At 42.9% G+C, this 23,276-nt stretch overlaps 1 protein-coding gene across 1 annotated transcript; it reads left to right on the forward strand.

The window, feature by feature from the left end:
• Positions 1-11,332: 11,332 nt before the first annotated feature.
• SPATA45 (spermatogenesis associated 45) lies at positions 11,333-17,132 on the forward strand. The gene is made up of 2 exons (XM_037164315.2): positions 11,333-11,609; positions 17,113-17,132. The coding sequence occupies exons 1-2, from the start codon at positions 11,333-11,335 to the stop codon at positions 17,130-17,132; spliced, it is 297 nt and encodes a 98-aa protein (XP_037020210.1).
• The last annotated feature ends 6,144 nt before the right edge of the window (positions 17,133-23,276 follow it).

The raw sequence follows: 23,276 nt of genomic DNA on the forward strand, positions 1-23,276 counted from the left end.
CTTCTTGAGAAGCAAAATTACAAAAGAAAAAAAAGGCTCCAAATAATCATTAAACTGAAATTGAAATTGAAACTAGAGTTTTCTCACAATAGATTTAACCTTGAATACACTATTAAATAAATATTTACTGAATGATTGCACCTAAGAAGCTTTGAATATTTACAATAATTACTTGTTTTGTAAATGAATACCTTTCCCCTAAAACTTGTAAATTTTCTCCACAAATACGAGTTTCTAAACATTTACATATTATATTGTTGAGCATTGTTCTCTAAATGAACAAATAATTAAATGTAGAATCCAGAAGACTCCAGTCTTAGCTAAGAAGTTTATTTTATGGATTTCTGGAAAAAATGAAGTCATAAATTGCATTGGTTAATATTCGGTGCAACTTATTTGATATTTAGAGGCATTTTTTAGTCCTTCATGTACAATGAAAACTACATAGCTCACAATAAACAAACAAACAAAAGCTGTTCAGAGAGGGAATCCAATGGACAGAATTTTAAATAGAACTTTCTTGGCTTGCCCCAGGTGCACCTTCATTCCACGTGTTCACAGTAAACATCCAGGTAACTGCAAACTTCCCAACCCCCTTTCTGAAACTAGACCCTGGAAAATTATGTTAGGCCTCATTTCCTCTGCACAGAGACTGCTTCCTACATGTGTTTCTGCAGGCAAGCCATTCTTTCTGTTTAGGCTCCTTCTGTCTATAGATAATTTGTCCTCTCTTTGTCCCTTGCAAGAAGGATTGTGTTGGGAGTCCACTGGGTATCCTGGATACCAGTCAGCATCTAATCCTGCCCCCCCACCCCTGTAACATATTTATCAGCTGTTGCCTGTCCTACTCTCGCTCACCTTGTCATTTGCTTTCCCTGTACATGACAAAGCTCTGTATGTAACACTGTCACCATCAACCAGGAGTGGATCACCAAGGGCACCTACAGCCAGGCTACGTAGATTTGAATCTCAACTTCAGTACTCACTAACTGTAAGACCTCACGCACATTACTTAGTAGCTGTAGGGAACCGTTTCGAAAGGTGTGGAAATGTAGCTCAGCACCCATGTGGAAAACCAGTGGGGAGCAAGTCAGCACATAGGACCATGTCTGTGAAGAAGTTCTCTCGTGGGAAATCAGGCCTGCATTATACCTAGGCTGCTTTGTGACTTGCTCTTGCTAAAACTCCCTCACTCTGAGTTCAGGCAGCTAGTACTTGCTGCATTATCTTTAAAGTAACTTCCTGAAGTCTGTGCTAATTCTCCCAAGGACTGAAGTGTAACCAGACCTGTTACTCTTATTGTTCCCTTGCATTTGCAACACTTTTTCCTTGTTAATCTGTAAGAAGTAATCAGTAGCATCCCTTCCATTGCTATCTGTAAAAAGTATTTACCTAAAGCAAACCTAAGTATAATGAATGAAAACCTTCTTTGCTGTTTGCTATTAGAAAGCCAATAAAAACTTGTCAAGGTAAGGGTCAGGGTGCTCTTCTCTTGAGAGAGTAGCCGTACCATCCCTTTTCCTACACAGGACTCGGTAGTCCATATGAATTTGTTTTGTCTCATTCATAACACTGTGGACACTTCAGGCTGGTGTCTGTGTCAAGTAGCTGTTCTGAAACAGTACGTGTTTCATAGGATTGCTACTACGAGGATCAAGAATAAGTAACTAAGAATGTCTAAACCTGCGTATGGTTTAGACATTCGTAGTTAACAATTATTCAGGTAGTCTACGATAGTGCTTCAGGGTCCAGACTCCAGGTCCAACTGGCCTGGATTCAAATCCCAAGTCATTCACTTATTAGCTGCATGACTTTGGACTGCTCTGTGCCTCAGTTTCTACAACTGGAAAATAGAGACAATATTCTTCATGAAAATAGTGTGGGGGCTAAAAAATCTAAAGCACTGCCCTGGCCAGTGTTGCTCAGTGCTTGCAGTGTGGTCCCCACACTGAGACGCTGCAGGTTGCACTTCCGGTCAGGGCGCGAGCCTGCATTGCAGTTTGGTCCCTGGGTAGGGGTGCACACAGGAAGCCACTGAGTGATGTTTCTCTCTCACATTGATGTTTCTCTCTTTCTCTCTCCTCTCTCTTGAATCAATTCCTCAGGTGAGGATCAAAATATATATACATATGTAGCACTTAAGTGGTGCCCGCCTGACTTCTGACCTACAGTAATAGTCTGTAAATGCTACCATAAGTCCTCAAAGTCATATCTCATTCTCATTGTTATCTTAGATTTGACTCCGTCTTATCTATGCAACCCTGCATGGATTGTTCTGGAATTACTCCAAGTTTTTCAGACTGGATTTATGATTGCAGAGCCTCTCCCTAGAGGTGCTCTGTGGATGACCCTAAAGGGTGGCACACGGTGATGTATACTAACTACCCTCTACCTGACAAGGGGCGGATTTCTTATCATTGGAGGTGGCCAGCTGTTGACTGGACCACCGTGTGACATCCCTAACAAGGGTTAGATGCCATCATGTTGGACCGTGCATGTGGTATCACAAAACTCCACGGAAGATCAAGATATGCAACATCTAGAATTTCTTCTGATTTTAATTTCTGTGACTCATAAAAAGTAAAATTAGGTATTTCCTATGAAAGTCCTAGACAAAACCTCACACGCCTACTGTAACTAAGTTCTGTAAAAGAAAGAATAAAGTAAGGAAAAGGAGAAACTCAGCAGTGTCTCTCAATAATGTCATTCTAATCTCTTGGCCTTACCTCCTCTCTCTGGAGGCTTCAAAGGCAGGTATCCATTAACCAGTTTAGGCATAAATCATGTAAATATCATATGTTTGGATGTGTAACATACCATGAACCGTAATCTCTGCCAGCGAGAGCCCTGCCGGGGGGCAGCACCTGGCAGGGAGTCAAGATGAGACTGAGCCACTTCGAATGCCAAGTCTGAGCCAGATTTGAGTAAGTAACAATCCAGTGATATGAGATCTAAACGGCGCCCAGAAGTCAAGGTCCAGGAAGCTATTAGGAGTGATGTGGCTGTCCCTGAGCAAAGGTTTTTCCGCCGTTTAAAAGCTGCAAACCAGAACAATGCCACTAGCTGTGAAATCCACGTTTCATGGGCTGGGGAGTAAATTTTAACAGGCTTGCGTTGAGTTTGCACCACTATTACCACACCCTGTCCACCAGAACAGCCACCGTTCTACTCTGTGGGATGGATAAGTTGAGAATGAAGGGATAGAGGAGGCTTAACCACTTTCAGGATCTCTTTAAGAAACTGGCATCAACATTAAATTACGAAAATAGATATAAGGCCTCCAAAGAGACCCTGAAGCTTCATCTATATTAGATTGATGGTAAATCTGCATCTGCTTACCCTTCCCACCTATTGCAACTAATATCTTCATTGCCTGGTTTGCACTAAAAAGGCTGTGCAACCTCTTTACATGTTCCCTGTTGACCCAGTACTCTGAAGTTCATTTACTGGAACTGTGATGAGGGTATTGGACCAATGAAAATAGACTTCCATCTCCCTCTCAAACCCTGGCCAACCCAGAGCATTTACTAAGGAGTCTTCAGAGTTGTCTATGCTTAGAGTTGGGAGAATAAACAACTCCTGAAAACAGTATTTAGAGGAAATGCCAGGTGGAGCCAGGCCACAAGGAGAAATCAAGTTCCTAGTCCAAGAGGTATAGGTGACAAAAGGGAACACAAGCATGGAGCCCAGAAACCAGCTGAGAGAGACAGCAAGTCTGAACTGGAAGGTAGGGAGTGGAGTGGAACAATGCCAGGGTTGATGAGCCAACGCTGGCGAACTCATGGGTACGTGTGTGTGCACACACATCTACCATACGTGCTTCAACACATCCTTCCCTTGGTGAAGATTATGGACCAAGGGGGATCAGGCCCATTGAAACTTTGGGAGAGAAGGTCTTGGTGGTGGGGGCATCTGGGGGCTGAGTCATAGCAAAGTGGAGTCAGTAACGAATATCACCTGCTTCACTACTGAGCCTTGAGCTAGGCCAGTCACTAACACTTAGGAGGGGTGATGGGAAGCAAGAGAAAACTGGATCACTTTCATATTGTTGGAGAAGAGGAGAAGGACACTCTGGAGGGTGAGAAAAGGGCACGTGGGTGGGAACTGAAATGGCATTTGGGGGGAACTGGTCTGGCTACAGTGGAAAAGAAGGCAGCTGGGGGCCAGATTGTGCAGGGCCTTGAATTTTAAGTTAAGGACCCTCAGTTTTATTCTCTAAACCTTAAGGAACTACTGAAGTTTGACTGGAGAAGTGTTACCAGACTAAAGAGGTCTGTTCAGCTGTGCACCTTAAAGATCAATCAAAAGCGAACAAGAGCCCTGGCTGGTGTGGCTCAGTGGGTTGGGTGGCATTCTGAAAACTGGAGGGTCACTGGTTCAATTCCCGGTCGGGGCACAGGCCTGAGTCCTAGGCCAGGCCCCCAGTTGGGTCACATGTGGGAGGCCGCCAATTGATGTTTCTCTTACACCTAGATGTTTCTCTCCCTCCCTTCTCACTCCCTTCCCCTCTTTAAAAGTAAGTACATAAAGTCTTTTTAAAAAAGCAAATAGGAGTTTATAGCAAAGAAAGTAGAGGTTTATTATTTGGGGAGATGGTGCCAAGCACAGAGTCACAGGTAAGCTGGTGCTCAGAGACCTAGCTCCTCAATGGTTTCCAGGGGACGGGTTCTATAGGGGAAAAATCATTAATCACAGTGGCTAAAGGAGCTGGGGTCCTGGGCTCTACTGACTGCTTGGAGACCACGTTCGGTGCTTTCCAAAAGTCTCATCATTAACATTAAAAAAGACACCATCGTTCTCATCACAGGAAATTCCAAGGGTTTTAGAAGCTCTGTGCCAGGAACAGGGATGAACGCCAAATATATATTTATCATTATAAGTCACAATGTCACATTGTATAGTAGTAGATACATTAGCTACCACAGCAAGACTACTTCCTGACCTCCTGGGTCGGGAGTGTGACATTTCTAATGCACTGCCCTTGGGTCAGGATGGAAGGGGGCGGGCATGGCTGCGTGTGCCGACTGGAGAGGGTACGTACAGCAGGAGGACCGGCAGAGCGGAGAAGAAATTGCACCCCTTTATCTACTCAGTGCCTCCAGTTCAGTGTGCACATGTTTATCACACGGTCTCCCTCATGATCTGCTAAGAACTGCTGCCCATCTTCTCTCAAAGTAGCCAGGTCCTACCCATCCCGTCATGGTCCAGCTCAGCTCAGTTCCCACCTCCTTCTTAATCTATCTCCATGCCTGCAGCCCCCAGACCTCTCTCTCCACGGACCGCGGTTACACTGTTAGACACACTCACTGTGCTCTTCCCGGCAATGTCACTTAGCTTATCCTTTGCCTATTTTATCCCTTACCTAGATTTGAAACCAGGAACTGGATCGTATCGTATTTTATAATGCCCTCAGTACCTAGAAAAGGTTTTTACTTGGCAACTCACATCATTCAGCATCTCTGGCATCCAATTCAGTAAATGCCTTTAGGTGGCAGTGACTGATAGCAGAAAAAAAGCCAATCTCATGACTGCAAGACGTTTATATTTCATTTAGATCACAGGGTAAATCATGCCCTCTCTCCCTCTGAAGTGTAATTAAACACAGCTCAAATAAAATTTCACATAGTTGGCCATAATAATACCTGCCTAGTATTGTATCCTATGACTTTGGAATGTGGATGAAATAAGACATTGGTAAGGTTTGAAGTGCAAACCCAGAGCAAGTCCAAGAACATGGGGATTTTAGAATGTAGCCTGACAACTCTGCTGGGAGAGAGATCTTTGGGCAAGAAAAAATTGTTGGCTTAGGAGTCGTTTAAATTGGGGATTTTATGTGACAAATCATCACATAGTAAAATAATGACAGAAGTCGTTTAAATTGGGGATTTTATGTGACAAATCATCACATAGTAAAATAATGACAGAAGAGAAGCTGTGCTACTCTTGAGCACAGCTCACGTGAACTTTAATGATCTGATCTGACATACATTTTAGAAAAACTCATAATGCTTGTATTGTACTTTACAGTTTACAATATCCTCTCATCTATTTTCTTGTTTAATCTTCACACTAGCTCTGTATCCACCCCTCTTTCCTGCTAAGGAAGCTGATGCAGAAATCTTCCTCCAGGCTGCAAGTGGAGAAGGAAGGACATCAGCATGGCCCCTGATCCTCAGGTGCCAGAGCTGTGTAGGCTCAACTGGTTAGGTGTCCACATAAGCCTTTTGCATGATCTGGGAGCTTTGTTAAAAAAACAGACGAACAAAAAAAGAAAAAATATCTTTTTATCCTTAGCAACTGCCTTGCACTGGCCTCAAGAGTTGCTCTACCCCAGTGTTATTTGAACTGGATGATCAAGTTTCTTTTGAGGGCCTCTCATGTAGTTCTTTAGGCAATGAATTTCCCTGGCATTGCAAACTGCCTCCTATAATACCAATCTTTTTTATCACTAAATTCTGCAAAGAGATAAATTATGACTAATGTATTTTTTATAAATGTTTTATTTATTTATTTTTAGAGAGAGGGGAAGGGATGGAGAAAGAGTGGGAGGGAAACATCAGTGTGTAGTTGCCTCTCATGTGTCCCCTACTGGGGACCTGGCCTGCAACCCAGGCATGTGCCCTGACTGGGAAATGAGCCAGCGACTCTTTGCTTCACAGGCCTTGACATTAGTCAATCCACTGAGCTACACCAGCCAGGGCTTGACCAATGTATTTTTAAAGGTTTTTTTGATAGCTGGAGACTCCCTTTTCTGAGAAAACAGATATATGATTGAAATAATTCTCCAAGTGAAATGTGAAGTTTTCATAAAATCAGTAAAAATAGCTGTGATTTACTAGGTACCTACCACAAACCCTTAGGCTAAGGCCTCCGTGGAACCAGGTTCCCAGGTGTCCCCCGGACCAGGACAGCCCCAGACACAGAGTAGGTGCTCCTGAAATATCAGTCCGTGTAATAAATGGCTACAGGCAGGATGTGAAGAGCGTTACATGCAGGTCCCATTCACTCCTCCCTCCTTCCCCATGCCCCACTACACACACGCACACAAGTTAATGAAATAGGTATCCTTCCCACCTTACTGATTAAAGTGAAAACGGACTTTATTGTTTTTTTATGAATTGTAATAGTTTATTTTATTTTATTTTTTCTAATATATTTTATTAATTATGCCATTACAGTTGTTCTATTCCCTTCATTCCCCTCCACCCTGCACACCCCTCCCCACCATCCCCCCTTTAGTTTATGACCACGTGTCTCAAGTTCTTTAGATTCTATATTTCCCCTACTATTCTTGCCCTTCCCCCTATCTATTTTCTACCTCCCATTTATGCTACTTATTTTCTGTACCTTCTCCCCTCTTCTCCTTCTCCCACTCCCCTGTTGCTAACCCTCCATGTGATCTTCATTTCTGTGGTTCTGCTCCTGATCTAGCTGTCCTCTTAGTTTGCTTTTGTTTTAGGTGTGGTTCTTAATAACTGTGAGTTTGCTGTCCTTTCACTGTTCATCTTTTTTATCTTCTTTTTCTTAGGTAAGTCCCTTTAACATTTCATATAATAAGGGCTTGGTGATGATGAACTCCTTGAATTTGAGCTTATCTGAGAAGTACTTTATCTGCCCTTCCATTCTAAATGAAAGCTTTGCTGGATAGATCAATCTTGGATGTAGATCTTTGGATTTTAAATGAGGTTAGTACTTTACTGAAGGACACTCAGCTGATAAAGTAAATGATCTCTCTGCCTCTAAAAGGTCCCTTAACCAGGGTTCTATAAATAGAACGAAGTTGGAATGGCACAACTAGAACATTCCATCACCACGGTAACATCTCAGTGGGCCAATCCACACCACTGGACTCCAGGTAGGCTTTGGATTGCTGTATGTTAAAGGTAATTTAAAATAATATACCTGCAGAAATAGTAATATGTTTTTCTATGTACATTAGTTCTCCCTTATTTGTGCTTTCACTTTTGTGGAGCTACACTTAGTGCTAAGCCAACACTCACCTTGCCGAGTTGGTGATGAAAAGTGAGTTTATATCTGGTTTACTCCTACCCTGAGGGGCTAACCCTTTGGGTCCCAGCTTAATATGGGGAAAGTCTTCTTTAAACTCCCCACTGTGCAAAGGCTTTGGGCTTTGATTTTTGTGTCCCGTCTTCAAGGCTAGCAAACTAAATCTTTAACCCCCTTTGGGATCAGAAAATATTTTCAAGGCAAACACAGGTCCATCTCCCTCTCTGGGTTCTTGTCCTTGGGTTCTCTTCCCTTTTGGGCCTGCCATTTCATTATCTCTTATGATTTCACAATTATCACATTAAAAAATTTTTATTAAATAGTTTTGATTTTGATTGCTCTTCAAGTACAGTTGTCTGCTTCCCCCCCACCCTTCCCCACAGCCCCAGTCTTCCTCACCTCCCTCCCCTGTTTCTACCCTCCCTTGTTTTTGTCCCTGTGTCCTTTACAGTTGTTCCGTAAACCCTTCACCCTTTTCCTTCTATTATCACATTAAAATTTTTTTCTCCAGAATTTTTAGCAGTTTTCACTAGGAGGTCTGTCTAATAATCTAGTCTACCCTATACACTCACTTAAAGGAAGTTATGTTCATCTATATAAAATGTTAATGTGAGATTATTTTTTCATGTCTGAGATAGACTTTGTGTGTAGAATGGTCTATCTATAGTTTCTTGGAATTTCAATAACAGCGATTTTCTAAAATTAAAACATTAAAAACCTTTCTGCCAACATTTGGTTTTAGTGATTCTTGTAGTCTATTTATAAATCAAGTTACTTCTATATAAAGAACTATCGCCCTTATTTTTTTCTAAATTCACCCAAGTGGAACAGACTGAACACCTCCAAGAAATCAGTCCACTTATAAACTCAGCTAATTCAAGGCCTTTAAATATTTTAAATTTCCTTTGTAAATATATTCTGATTTTTAAGCACTTCAAGTGCCTGAAAAGACAAAGTTATAGTCTTAACAAGCAAAATCTTCCCAAATACCTAACTTAACCACCCTTATATATTTAACATTTTATGTTCTACTGTAGTCAATTTAATGTCTTTTTCTGTACTTTTTAAAATTTTTTTTATTTTTTTAAATTGATTATGCTGTTACAGTTGTTCTATTCCCCCCTTCATTCCCCTCCACCCTGCCCCCCATCCCCACCATTCCCCCCTTTAGTTTATGTCCATGTGTCTCAAGTCCTTTAGATTCTATATTTCCCATGCTATTCTTGCCCCGCCCCCCATCTATTTTCTATCTACTGTCTATGCTACTTATTTTCTGTACCTTCTCCCCCCATCTCCTCCTCCCACTCCCCTGTTGCTAACCCTCCTTGAGATCTTCATTTCTATGTTTCCACTCCTGATCTAGCTGTTCTTTTAGTTTGCTTTCATTTTAGGTGTGGTTGTTAATAACTGTGAGCTTGTTGTTCTTTCACTGTTCATGTTTCTTTAACTTCTTTTTCTTAGATAAGTCCCTTTAACATTTCATATAATAAGGGCTTGGTGATGATGAACTCCTTGAATTTGGTCTTATCTGAGAAGCACCTTATCTGTCCTTCCATTCTAAATGAAAGTTTTGCTGGATAGAGCAATCTTGGTTGTAGGTCTTTAGATTTCATGACTTGGAATATTTCTTTCCAGCCCCTTCTTGCCTGTAAGGTCTCTTTTGAGAAATCTGCTGACAGTCTGATGGGAACTCCTTTGTAGGTGACTGTCCCCTTCTCTCTTGCTGCTTCTAGGATTCTCTCCTTCATTTTAATTTTGGCTAATGTAATTATGATATGCCTTGGTGTGTTTCTTCTTGAGTCCAACTTTTTTGGTACTCTCTGAGCTTCTTGGATTTCTTGGAAGTCTATTTCCTTTGCCAGATTGGGGAAATTTTCTTTTATTATTTGTTCAAATAAGTTTTCCACTGGTAGCTGTGTCTTTCCCCCTTCTGGTACCCCTATAATTCGGATATTGGAGCGTTTAAAGATGTCCTGGAGGTTCCTAAGACTCTCCTCATTTCTTTGAATTCTTGCTCCTTGACTCTTTTCTGTTTGGCCATTATTTGCTTTCTTCTGGTCCACTCCATTGATTTGAGTCCCAGTTTCCTTTTCATCGCTATGGGTTTCCTGTGGAATTCCATTCATTTCCATTAGTTTAGCCTTCATATGTTTCTCTAATTTGTGGCTATAATCCACCAGATCTGTTAGGATCCTGATGACCAGTGTTTTAAACTGTGCGTCTGAGAGTTTTGCTATTTCTTCATCGCTTAGATTTATCTCTGGGGCTTTGAGGTCTTCCTGCGACATTTTTGGTCTGTTCTGGCCCTTTAAATGTGAGAAGCGGCGCCTTGGACTCCCAGGTCGCTGGGTTGTGACGCTGTATGTGGGGGCGTGGTCAGAGTGGGGAAATGGCCGCGGCCTCTACTGCAGCAAGCCATGGGGACCGCCGGGCCCCAGTCCAACCGCCCAGCCCACTCCCTCGCCTGTCCGCTCGCCCGCAAATAGGCGACCGCAGTCAACACGCAGCACCGCCTCCCCACTGTCTCCTCTGCAGTTGCTCACCCGGTGGGTTGCTCGGTCGCTCACTAGGTCCAATCCTGCGTTTGGAACCCGTGCGTCTGGATTCACGCGTCTGGATTCCGCGCCCGGGTCCGACCCAGTCCTCCTGTGCAACCCCTCACGAGACGCCGGTTTCGCCCCTTACCGGTCGGGCTGAAGAATTTGTTGTTAACGGACTTCTGAAAAGTTCAATTTTCCGTGTTCTGGTTGTGTTTTCTGATGCTAATATTTAGTTGTCCCTAAACTTGGTTGTGTGAGAAGGCACGGCACATCCACCTATACCTCCATCTTGGCGGAAGTCCTTTTTCTGTACTTTTTTATAATTAAATTCCTTTGGATATTCATTGGAAAAGAAACACCAAAATGTAAATTTGGTTGTCTCCAGATCAAAAGTGAATTAAGCTTTTCTATCTTGTGCTTTTCTATATTTTCTTAATTTTCTACAATAAGTATATATTATTTTTATAATCAGAAGAACCAACAAAACTTTTTAAAAGCAAGAATCAATGCATAACATTTAAAAACCAAAATATATTCTTCGACTATATCTTTTCTTTAACCCCTTCTTTCCCCTGAAGCAACAGGAACAAACAGAAAAACAATAATTAACAGCAGAGTGAGGTGTGTGGTGGGGGGTGTGCAGCATTTGGGCATATTTTGTAGGAGGAGAGAGAACAGGCTCCTTAATACTGGACTGCAAACAGTAGCAGCTTCTGGACTGATGGTATTTTTTTCCATTTGTCTGCAGGACACGAGAAGCACCTGATGAGTAGTCTGTCAGCATAATGCCATCTATAAACAGAACCAATGAAATAACTGTAAAAGTTAGGGCCAACAAACAACGTCTCCTGAAGGAGATCAATGAAAAGCGTGAGTCCAACTGCTTGGTGGAAAGAAGCAATGAAGTCAGCTTATTGAGAGTTCAAAAGAGGCACTTTGACGAGGCCTCCAAGTCCTGTCTGTACACCCAGACCAAGGAAGCTGTTCCTGACAGTGGCAGGGGCTCCTGGATCAAACTGAGTGCCCTTGTTCACACGGAGAAAAGGCACTTTCCACCAAAAAGTAAGATGCTGTGGGTAGGATTCCTACCCAATCAATCGGGGGGATTTGTACTTAAATTTAGCGAGAATTTCTGGAGTTGGAACAGGTTCATAGGTATTGTTCTGGGATAGCTTAAAGGTGATCTGTCTGAAGTTAAAAGCATCCGTAAACTAGGCTAGTTGATGGAGGACCTAAGACCAAGGAGTCTCATTTTCTTGTACTTACAGAATCCCAGACACCTCATCCAACAGGCCCTAGTTTGGGGCCTGGAGCCTGCATTCTCAGCAGGCTTAAGGTGTGTCTGATGCTGATGGCCTGAGAACCGTATTTTGGGAAAAGTTGTTACAGGTCATGATAGTAGACCACACAACCTCAGAAGGTCTCCTATCTCACCAATTTCTGTTGTCTCTGCAAAAATTTCATGTGCGAAATTGAGATGCAATGGAACTGATTTTGATGATAAATATTAAGCAAAAGTTCCCCCAAAACAATAATAAAATACGGAGGGAGGTTGGAGCAAGGAGTGTGCAGTGGTGGTATTATTTTGCAGGACAAAGAAGACAATGATGTTTTTCTCATTTATTTGAAAAAAAGAGAGTATAATTATATTAAATACAACCAACACATGATTAAGGTAGCCCTGACTGGTGTGGCTCAGTAGATTGAAATTTGGACTGTGGACCTAAAAGCCCCCAGTTCCATTCCCAGTCAGGGTACAAGCCTAGGTTGTGGGCCAGGTCCCCAGCTGGGAGCATGTGAGAGGCAATTGATTTATGTTTCTCTCCTTCTCTTTCTCCCTCCTTTCCCCTCTCTCTGAAAACAAATAAATAATTTTTTTAAAAAACGATTAAGGTAGATCAAAAACAAAACAATCTCCATATTGGAGATTTAGCTTCTTTGATAAGGGGCTGACTTCACATTTGCCTGGTGTTCCTAGTAAGTGGTGTTGAGAGAATGACAGTATGGCCTGGGACGGTGAGAGTCTCCTTTGGGTTTTACAGTGAATCCATCATAGTTCTGTATTTATATTATATTAAAATGTAACTCTCTTACAAGGAAGAATGCCTTCAGGGTTCCTAATGTTAAGTTTATTCTGGCTGAATTACTCGGAGCTAGATGAGTTCAATCACAGCTAGTAAGTTAGTTCTCATAAGTTTAATAGTGAAAGGTAAAATCCACCTCCTAAAATCAACATAGTCAACATAGTTTACCGCTTTGCTTAAATATTCACGGTTTTCTACAAAACAGAGTCTAACAAATATCATTTCCAGAACCAACATTAATGATATCAAGGTTATAAGCCAACAATTCTGGAACATTAAAATAAACCTTTAGATATTGCAGAAAAGCTCCTTGTTCCCTTTGCATGAACAGACTTAAGCAGAAATGCAAATTTATGACAAGAATTAGAATAAATATAGACCTAATTTAAATGTTAAGGTAATTGGTATGTGAATAGATGTTCCCTCTTTAATTAGTCTGAACTAGTAGTTTTTAAAGGGTGGTCTGTGCACCCCACAGTATTCAAATCTTTTTCAGGGGTCCATGAGGTCAAAGCTATTTTCATAATGAGGCAGGATAGTTAGATGGTAGGAGAATTATTTTTTCTTTTTAAAAATAAAATTTTAGCCCTGGCTGGTATAGCTCAGTGAATTGAGCGCAGGCCTGCAAACCAGACAATCGTGGTTCCATTCCCAGTCAGGACATATACCGGAGTTGCAGGTCGGTTCCCAGCAGGGGACGCACGAAAGGCAACCATACATTGATGCTTCTCTCCCTCTCTCCTTCCCTTCCCCTGTAAAGATAAATAAATAAAATCTTAAAAAAATAATAAAATAAAAAATTTAAATGTTTATTTGTTTGTTTTTCTTAGAGAGAGGGGAAGAGAGGGAGAGAAACATCGATCAGTTGCCCTGACCAGGACTGAACCCCCAACCCAGGCGTGGGCCCTGGCTGGGAATCAACCCGGTGAATTTTTGATTTGTGGGACAAGGTTCAACCAACTGAGCCAGACTGATGAGGGCGTATATTAGGAGGATTGTTTTGACAAGTGGGAAAAGGGAAACTGAAGAGAATGCTTAGGCAAATAAAGTCAGACAGATCAAGCAATTTACAGCCAGCGAGTACAGGGCAAGATCTTACCTTCCCCACCAAGGACCCTTGGGAGAGAATAATGTACACTTCTCTCTAACCAGAAACTAAATGGCTTAAATCACCCCAGTCAGGGAGATAAATAACAGAGACCCAGTTAGCGCCATTAGTGCTGGCAAACCCAAGGATGAAGTCAAGGGAATAAATAACCAAAAACTCAGTTAGAGTCAAACAAATGTAAGAGGCAGGCAAAGCTGGTCCCTCTATGCACTCATTTTGGTACATCAACATATTAGAGGACACACGTGGAAAACTGCTGGGTATTCTGCTGAAACCCGCTCCCGAGCGCTGCAAAAGAACAGTAACAGTCCTCAGGACAAAGGACGCCAGCGCTGGGCGTTCTCTGGAGCATGGCCACGCCTTATCTCAAGTGTGAACTTTCAATTTTCTTTCTCCTAAACTCTCACTGTCCCCGGTTTTAATAAATACACTATTTTTTTGCTTTTTTGATTTGTGGAGCACATTTTCAAAGCTGGGGTCAGTGACAGGAGGGAGGGCTCAGGGCAGGAGAAGCAACAGAGCAGACCCCAGGCGGGGCAGCTTCGGCTCTGGAAGTGTTAGGGGAAAGAAACAAGCCCAGATGGGGCTGCTCTCGCTCAGTGAAAAGTCAGAGAAAAGGGGCCTTGGAGACAGAGTCAGGGGGTTAATGCTGAACCAGTGGTCACTGCCCACTGCTCCCCCAGTTGTAAGTCTTGTGGGGACCCGCAAATGTACCCTGAGAGGGAAGCAAGGTGGACATGCTTGCGGGAGAGACAGAGTGCCAGTAAATACAGTCTTAAAAATCACCTGGACTCGTTGTAAAGTCTTTCCTACACAAAGCCGAGAACCCACACGGTGCTGGCTGGGCTCGGGGAGACTCGGCCTGGTCCCCATCTGGTGGCAAGAATAATACTGAGATATTATTTGTCATTTTTACTCTCACGACCTCATGGGAGTAAAATGGGGTTTTCCAGGAGCAGTTCAGATGTGCAACGACACCACTACCCTGACCACTAATGAATCTAGACTTGCGTTGTTGAGTGTTAAATATTTTCTTAGTGCTGATTTCTTAGTACTGAGAAAGACAGCACACAGGAACAGAAGCTTGATAAGGCCCTCGATCATTTTTAAGAGTATGATGGACCCTGAGACCGACAAGCATGAAAACCAATCATCGAAACAAATGCTCAGTATTTCTTTCGATCCAGGGCTGTGTATTCACAAACTTACGAAGATTTCTCCCCTGTGGTTTTCTCATTAGTCTGTACTTGAAACTCATGGTCTTTGGTTTCCACTTTAATTCTCATCAGGGATTTTTAGAAAGGGGATATTGGGGTTTATTTTCTTTTTATTTCCGCAAGAGGAAAGTACCTGGGTGTTAGAAAAGGGTGTTAACATTTTTTTTGAGTGTCTGCTTTATTCTGAATACTGTTAAGGTCTGAAAAAGTCAACAATGATACACTTCTGTTCCTAATTTGGATTTACGTCAATTGAGAGATGGGTGGAGGTAAAAATTGTTGGCTTTGTTACTGGAAAATAAATCTGTTATCTATGGGAGGAATTGGCTTCAAGGCAGCCAAAGGCGAACTCACCCCGAAAGAGAACTTAGCCCAGTCGAAAGCAGAAGTTCGGGCCTGCCACACCACACTGAGAAGAGCTGACAGAGTAGCCCTCCTCCAGGAGGCCAGCAGATGCAAAGAGAAACCCCCTCATTCATAAAACAAAAAGATGGGACATTGCCTCTAACATTTGATGAGCATGTTACTCTAGTAGGCCCTCACTTAGTATGCAATTCATCAGATGACAAACATCGTAACCATAAAATAACACCCTCTTCACCCAAGATGGCCCTCTCCTGTCCTCTGAATGCTGAAGAACACCAGCGCTCAGCACTGGGTCCCCTCATCACCTGCACTCCGTTCCTTCTCAGCCCACATACGCCGCAGGCCTTGGGCCTGGTTCGGGACCCAAAGTCTCATCCCCGTTCTGCTGACTCCCGCATTTCTGCTTCTGCCCTGACCTTTCTCTCCAGCTCTGGACACATCTGTCCTACTGCACATATCAGAGTCACCTCTCCTTGATGTTATCTCACAGGTGCCATTGCCAAAATAGAAAGTTCCTCCCTCCACCCTGCCGACACGCATATTCACCCTTGACCCCTCCTTGTCTCAGAAAATGGCCAGATGTCTAGGAGGACCTTTGACTCTCCTCTTTGTCTCACACCCACCTCCAATCTGTCAGGAAGTCCTGTCAACTGTCCCATCAAAATCGGTCCTGAATCTGATCACCGGTGCCACCCAGACCCAGTCCACGATTGTCTCTCTCCCAGAATACAGCAGGGACCTCACAACTGTCCCCTGGCCTCCACTCCGGCACCTCTCACGTTTAGTTCTTCACAGAACAGCCCCAGCAATCTTTTCAAAATGTGTATTATATACATCACTCAGTGCTTAAAACACACCCATGGTCTCACATCACACTGAGGGTACAATCCACTCCTCCTCCTGTGGGCTTATCTCTTCATCTTCATCTCTTCTACTCTCCCTGGCCTCATCCCACTTGGCCATGAAGGTTTCCTTCCTGCTCCTGGGGTGTTATCACTCTGGTTCCCACCTCAGGGACCTGGCACATGCTGTTCCCTCTGCCCGGAGCACTCTCTCTCTCTCTCTTTCCCTCGCTTTATTCTGATCTTTGTTCAAAAGCCAATTCATGGAAATCACTCTACCTAAATAGAATTTCCCAATACCCTACAACCCTTACCAAGTTCTCCCCTTACTCTCCTACTTATAGGTGTGAACCCCAAAAGAGGGGCAGTCTTAAAGATGCTAGCCTTAAAAACAGAAAGCCTGAGTATCTTAGCTTAGACTGCTATAAAAAAATGACCATACACTGGTGATGTAAACAACAAGTTTATTTCTCACAGGTCTGAGCATGGAAGTCTGAGGTCAGAGGGTCAGGTCAGGTCAGGTCAGGTTCTAGGTGCTGGCCCTCTTCCTGGTCTGTAGAGGGCTGGCTGTTTTCTTGCTGTGTCCTCTCACAGGCCGAAAGAGCTGGTTAGTTCTCAGGCCCCTTCTTACAAGGGCACTGCTCCCATTCATGAGGGCTCCACCCTTGTGACCTAATTCCCTCCCAAAGGCCCCTCCTTCTAACACCACCACACTGGAATCAAGGGTCCAACATGGGAATCTGGGGGGGATGCAAACATGCAGACCATTGCACTTGGGTTCATGGTCTGGGTCTGGTTTTGACTAGTCTCGTGCCTTTGGTCACTCAGTGTTTCTCAACCTCACTTTCTGTAACTGTGAAATGATACTCATCCTCTCTGCCCCCAGGGTTACTTTGAAATTTGTGACATGTATTGTAAATTATATAACAAGTACTTTTTTTCCCCCAGATCATGCCATATTTGGATAAAGTACATCTCCAGAGACACAAAAAATACCATCATTCTGATTCGTCTTCAGTGTCTGTCTAAACCATTTACAAATATCAGTTATAAAGGAAGCCAAAATTATTTGCTAGATCACCAAGAAAACATTTTGTTTAGTCACAAAAAAATGTATTGTATCTTCACTCATTCTCTTTTGTCAGTTAGATGTTTTGAAGAGATGATTTGAGCTATTAAAGATACTTTCAAAGGTGTATTGCCTAAAATTTCACTTTATAGCAATGTTGTCTTTATTAATCTAAAATATTTAGTTTGTTTCTATGAATCAGTATCAACCAACCACACCAATCAATTAGAAGGCTAAAGTTCTCAAAATTAACAGCTTGCTTCTAAACACTTAATTGCATTCACTCTGATGAACTATGATTTTGATAATTTTAGTAAGTACATATTTGACAGAGTAATAAGATGCCTATAAATGAAACTTCTTGTTACATTTTATTGCCCATTCCCAAAGCGGGCATTGCTAGAATTAAGAATCACCCCGTGACCAAATCCCATTTGGCTACAACCACCTCTGTCCTTCCTTCTTGGGTGGCAGACTAATGTTCAGCTTTTAACTTGGCTTGTTCCTCTTTTCAGTTTGCGTGAATAGCCTATTATTCTGTATGGCAAGCTGAGTAGTACTTGGCCTAGAACCAGCTCCTTCTTTGCATTTATCTTTACACTAGGGAAATATTCACCTTTCGTGTGGTTGCCCTTTCCTCCATAGAAAGCACAGATTCACAAGCTAGTGCATATTAATACTGGAAGACATATGGATCAGTCAACAAACCCTATCTCAGGTAGAATTGTACCAGGGCACACCGGCTCTGAGGGTGTGTGTGTGTGTGTGTGTGTGTGTGTGTATATATATATATATATATATATATATATATATATATATATAAAAGGCCAGATCCAAAGTTAATATTTCGCTTCTCAAAAATAAAAAGAAAAAAAATCTACTGTCAGGAGCAATGAAGTGTTAGCCTGCCACAGTTTCATGGCCGTTGGCAGAAGACATGAAACTCTTGGTTCAGAGGCAAAGGACTTGACCTCTCAGAGCACAGCCAGCAGCACCGGCCTCCTGTTCTGGCTGCTTCCCCGCTGCCCTCCTGCCAAATGGTGTGGAGCCAGCCAGACCCAGGCCACAACACAGAGCTTTTGCCTGACAGCTGACGACCTCTGAGCTGAAGAGACCCAACCTCTGCCTGGAAGAAGCCATTCTCTTCATTACATGGGACAACAAACAAACCCACCCTCTGCTCCAGCAGGAGACGTGACTTCTGTCGGTGGCTACACAAACATCCTTGAAGAGAGGTAATCTGGGACTACAGCTGTGCACACAGACATGTGAGAGACCTGTGGAGAATTATCTCCCCAAACTTGGCAGCCCGCAGGGAAACTATCTAATATGCAATCATTTCTTTGGCTCCATCTAAATGAATGCTAGGGAATAAACACATAGTAAATAAGTGTCAGGTTTTGTGCAATATGATGAACAACCTTCTAATCTCATTTCTTTTTTTTTTCTTTTTTTTATTAAAGATTTATTTATTTATTTATCTTTAGAGGGGAAGGGAAGGAGAGAGGGAGAGAAACATCAATGTATGGTTGCCTTTCCTGCGTCCCCTGCTGGGAATTGGCCTGCAGGGAACTGGCCTGCAACCCAGGAATGTGCCCTGACTGGGAATCGAACAGCGATTGTCTGGTTCGCAGGCCCGCGCTCAATCCACTGAGCTACACCAGCCAGGGCTTCTAATCTCGTTTCTTGATAACCCTCTCCTCCCTTCTCCCTGGTGAACCTCTCTCTGGTTTTATGGAACTACTGTGGTTCTCCGCTTTATTCTGTTTCCCCCTTCACCTGGCTAACTTTATTGATTGATTGATTTGAAGGGAAAGGCAGAGAGAGAGAGAAAAAAATCAATTTATTGTTCCAGTTATTTATGTCCTCATTGGTTGATTCTTGTATGTGTCCTGACCAGTGATTGAACCTGCAACCTTGGTGCATTGGGACAATACTCCAACTTACTGAGCTACCCATCCAGGGCTAACTTTAGTTTAAATACCACCTTCTCCTAGAAGTTTTTCCTTCCTTATCCCCTTTCCCTTAGTTAGGTGTTTCTGCTTTATCTTCCTCACTACACCTTATAACAGCCTTCGGCTAAAACAGGAAACCAAAAAGTCACAAACCTTTTGTATATTTTGGACTCTGGCCCTACCTGAAATCATGTTGGGTCCAGACACCTCTCCACCCCTCCCGGGAGTGTTTCACATCTGCCGATGCACCTGTTCCCTCAGTAAACCCAGGGGGATGGGCAGACAGGCATTTTGCCCCATTTTTGCTCTGGCTCCCTGTAGGGCTGTCTGCAGGTGAGTTCCCAAGTCAAGGCCACGAGTGCCCGTGCAGGAAGGCTCCCTGTGGCACCCCTGGTACTCAGAACTAAGACTTCAGCATGGCCTGCCATTGCTGCTGAAGCTACCGACCTCCGGTGCCTGGTCCCCGAGAGGGTCTTGGTGGGGGTGGGGGCGGTGCTGCTGCATTTCTTTGCCGGCGTGGAAGATGGGTCCAAAGGGCACAGTCCAGATAGAGTGGAAGATGAGGCTCCGTCTCATAAGGTGAGAAATTCCACAAACACGGGAAAAGTGAAGAAAAAGAATAAAAAATGTTCGCTGCAAGTGTAGCCTTTGGACACATATTCCTCTTGCCATAAGGGGGTCTTTTCAAAACGCTTTCCCAACAGCGACCCCCCCATCTGCCATGGACTGCCGGTATCTCATCCCTGAAAATTAACTCATATTTTCTTGCCTGGAAAGCTATCCAGGCTCTATAACAGGTCCCAGATTTTCTTCTCTTCCTCCCTTCTTTTTAAATTTTCCCTAACGGTCTCCTTGTGACAATCACTTCAGGCTATTCATTGCCTCATTAAGCCTGATTCTTAAAGATGCAAACAAAAGAAACTAAATTTGGCTAATTTAAGAAGAAAATGAATTTACCGAAATATAGTGGATAGTTCACAAAATCTCCAGGAGGGTGGAAAAACCAAATTCATGCCACCGAACCAGAAACATAAAGACCAGTGGCCACGGCTACAGACCCTGCGCCTAATACTGCCCACCTCACCACGTTGCCGTACTGCCCACCCTCACAGTCCTGGCTTCCTCACCTAAGTGACTTCATTCAAAATCTAGGGTGGCTATGGCCGGCTAGTTCAGCTGGTTGGAGCATCGTCCTGATATGCCAAGGTTGCAAGTTCAATCCCTGGTCAGGGCACACACAGCAATCAACCAATAAATGCATAAATAGGTGGAACAACAAAGCGATGTTTTTCTCTCTCTCTCTCAAAGCGATCAATAAAAATTTTTTAAAAATCTAGGGTGGGTCATATTATCAGTGATTTGGTTGCAAGAAAGACTACAAAATGATGCCTGGTATTTTCAGCTTCTATAGCCCACAGAAATGGGCTGTGTAATAAGGTGAAGTATTTACCAAAGAAAGGAATTCATATGTTTGTGATGGTCAAAAAGATGGTCAGATGTCCATTCAACCTTGAGACCCCCCCCCCTCCTGTTTCTGTTGCTTCCCTCAGTTATTGCCTATTCGGTCAAGTTCAGAGTTCTTGACTTGCAATGCCCTAAAGATGGCTCTGAAGGATGTTACTTAAGCTAATGTAGAGATTGGAGGGGGAGGCACTGTGCTGTTTAGGAAAGAGTGGAAACTTATAATTGGACATGGGCTGTACATTAGCTGTGGGAGTTTCCACACTTACTCAAGTGACTTGGGCCTCGGAAGTGACCCACAGAGAGTCCCATGGAGGACATCAGACATCTGGCCCTGCACGCTCTCACGTGCTGTGCACACTTCATTAGACTTACTCTATGAAGCAGACAAATTAGGGAATGAGAAGCTATGTTCACTATTTTCAACATCTAAAGTATAAATACCACTCAGATTATTCACAAACTATAGGGATGGTCACCAAAGGAGTCATCGTTTTTAGAGGTCTGCTTGTTTTGGAGTTAGCAGGACATACAGGGGAGCAAGGAGGGTGTTTGCGCCTGGAGACACATGTTTAAACACTGACAACCCCTGAATGATCTAATCTCTTTCCAGTCTGTCTTTTTGATTGACTTTGTTATCATTAGCACAGACTTGCCCGTAAGTTAAAAAGGACAGTGAGATTTGCTTGTACTTGAAAAGCTAGGATCTGACAAGCAGATGACCATCTCTGGAAACCCTTTCTAAGTTACTCACTTCCTGTAAATGAAATGTCATTTATGTTGCTTTGAAGTAGCCAATCAAAAGGATGAAAACCACGCCTCCAGAAACTGGACCCTGGTGTATGAGCAGAGACAGGCAGTGAGCAAGAGTGAGCAGGCGGCCAACTGGTAAAATGAACTCTTGGTTGCCTAAGAACGAAAGAAAAGAGCTGATATTTTTCTTTTCTTTTTTTTTAAAGAAGAATACAATTTCATTTGATTCTTGCTAGAATAAAAAAAGGCAAGAGTCAGAATAAGAAATATTTCCTTTTAGTGAAGTCACCACATCTGGGGGGGGAGGATGCTTTTCAGCTGGGGAAGCAAATTCCTCTAGAATGAAAAAAGATTTGTTTTTTCAGATGAAAAGAGTTTATTTCTATTTTTCAGAATGTTTAACATTAGGAAGTCTTTGAATAGTTTTTAATATATTTGTAGGCTAGAGAAGCAAAACATGTACCAAAAAGGTATATAATAGCCAATAGCCAATATCCATTTCAAAGAAAAGATGGAAAAATTAAATATTTGACTTCTCAGCTGCAGTCAGTTGAACCTACAGCTTCCATTCCCTTATTTGAAGAACATGTGAGAGCATATGATATCACAAACCTTGTATCAGGCCATGCAAAGACAACAAAAAAAGGCATGTTCTTGCCCTGGCTGGTGTAACTCAGTGGCTTGAGCATGGGCTGCAACCCAAACAGTCACCAGTTCAATTCCCAGTCAGGGCAAAGGCCTGGGTTGTCAGCCAGGTCCCCAGTGGGGGCCACATGAGAGCAATCACACATTGATATTTCTCTCCCTTTCTTCCCTTCTCTCTAAAAATAAATAAATAAAATAAAAACTTACCCCCCAAAAAAGGCATGTTCTCAAAAGGTTTGCAATCTCTGAAGGTAAAACACACACACAAGGTAAAGCTACTGAAAAGGAGTATGTGTTCAGTGCCGTCAGACTGGGTTTATAGCACTTTCTCCTTCATCGAGGTATTTCTGACATTGCTTTGCACTTATTTGTCACTTGTCCACCTTCCTTACTAAACTGTGGTATCTTACTCCTCTCTGTAGTTTGCAGCCTAGACGAGAGGGGCTCAGTAACTGTTTGTGTAAGAAAGGAAACAAATAAGTTGATGAGTAAATGAAAAAATGTCTACAATTTAGAGGCAGGGATCACATCTGGCTAGAGTGATCAGGTAAGGGGGAGTCATTTCAGGTGGATCAGAAAGGATTTAAAGGGGAAAGCCTGACAAAGTGAACTCGGGCAGAGGGTAGGAAGTAGGAAAGAGCAACGAAGAGCTGGAAGCGAGCTCAGGAGTCCGGTTTTAACGTGACCCCGGCAAATGCAGGGTCGTGGCGCGGCGGGCAGGTGAGAAAAGCACCTGCCCAGCTCCTTAGTGAAGACAATCAGCCCTAGAACGAGTTTGGATTCCTCCATAAATGTCAAAATATTGAAGATTACACAAAATCACTTTGCTTCTTAGGAAGTTCATTTTTTCCATGATAGGTACTTTTCCCCAGCATTTGCTGTTTAATTTTTAAGTGTATAGTTCAATGGCTTTAAGTACATTCACACTGTTTTGTTAGCATAACCACCATCCATCCACAGAACTCTTTTTATACCTAAGCTTTTTAAAACTTAAAAATATAGCCCTGGCTGGTAGAGCTCAGTGGATTGAGCACAGGACTGTGAGGCAAAGGGTCGCCAGTTTGATTCCCAGTCAGGGCACATGCCTGGGTTGCAGGCCAGGTCCCCAGTGGGGGACACATGAGAGGCAACCACATATCAGTGTTTCTCTCCCCTCTCTCTAAAAATAAGTAAATGAATAAATAAAAATATATTTTTAAAAGGATTGGGTGTTTCAGATCTTTAAAAAA

Source organism: Artibeus jamaicensis, unplaced genomic scaffold (genome assembly GCF_021234435.1).
Source record: "Artibeus jamaicensis isolate MK-2021 breed Jamaican fruit bat unplaced genomic scaffold, CSHL_Jam_final contig_2170, whole genome shotgun sequence".
NCBI classification, from domain to species: Eukaryota; Metazoa; Chordata; class Mammalia; order Chiroptera; family Phyllostomidae; genus Artibeus; species Artibeus jamaicensis.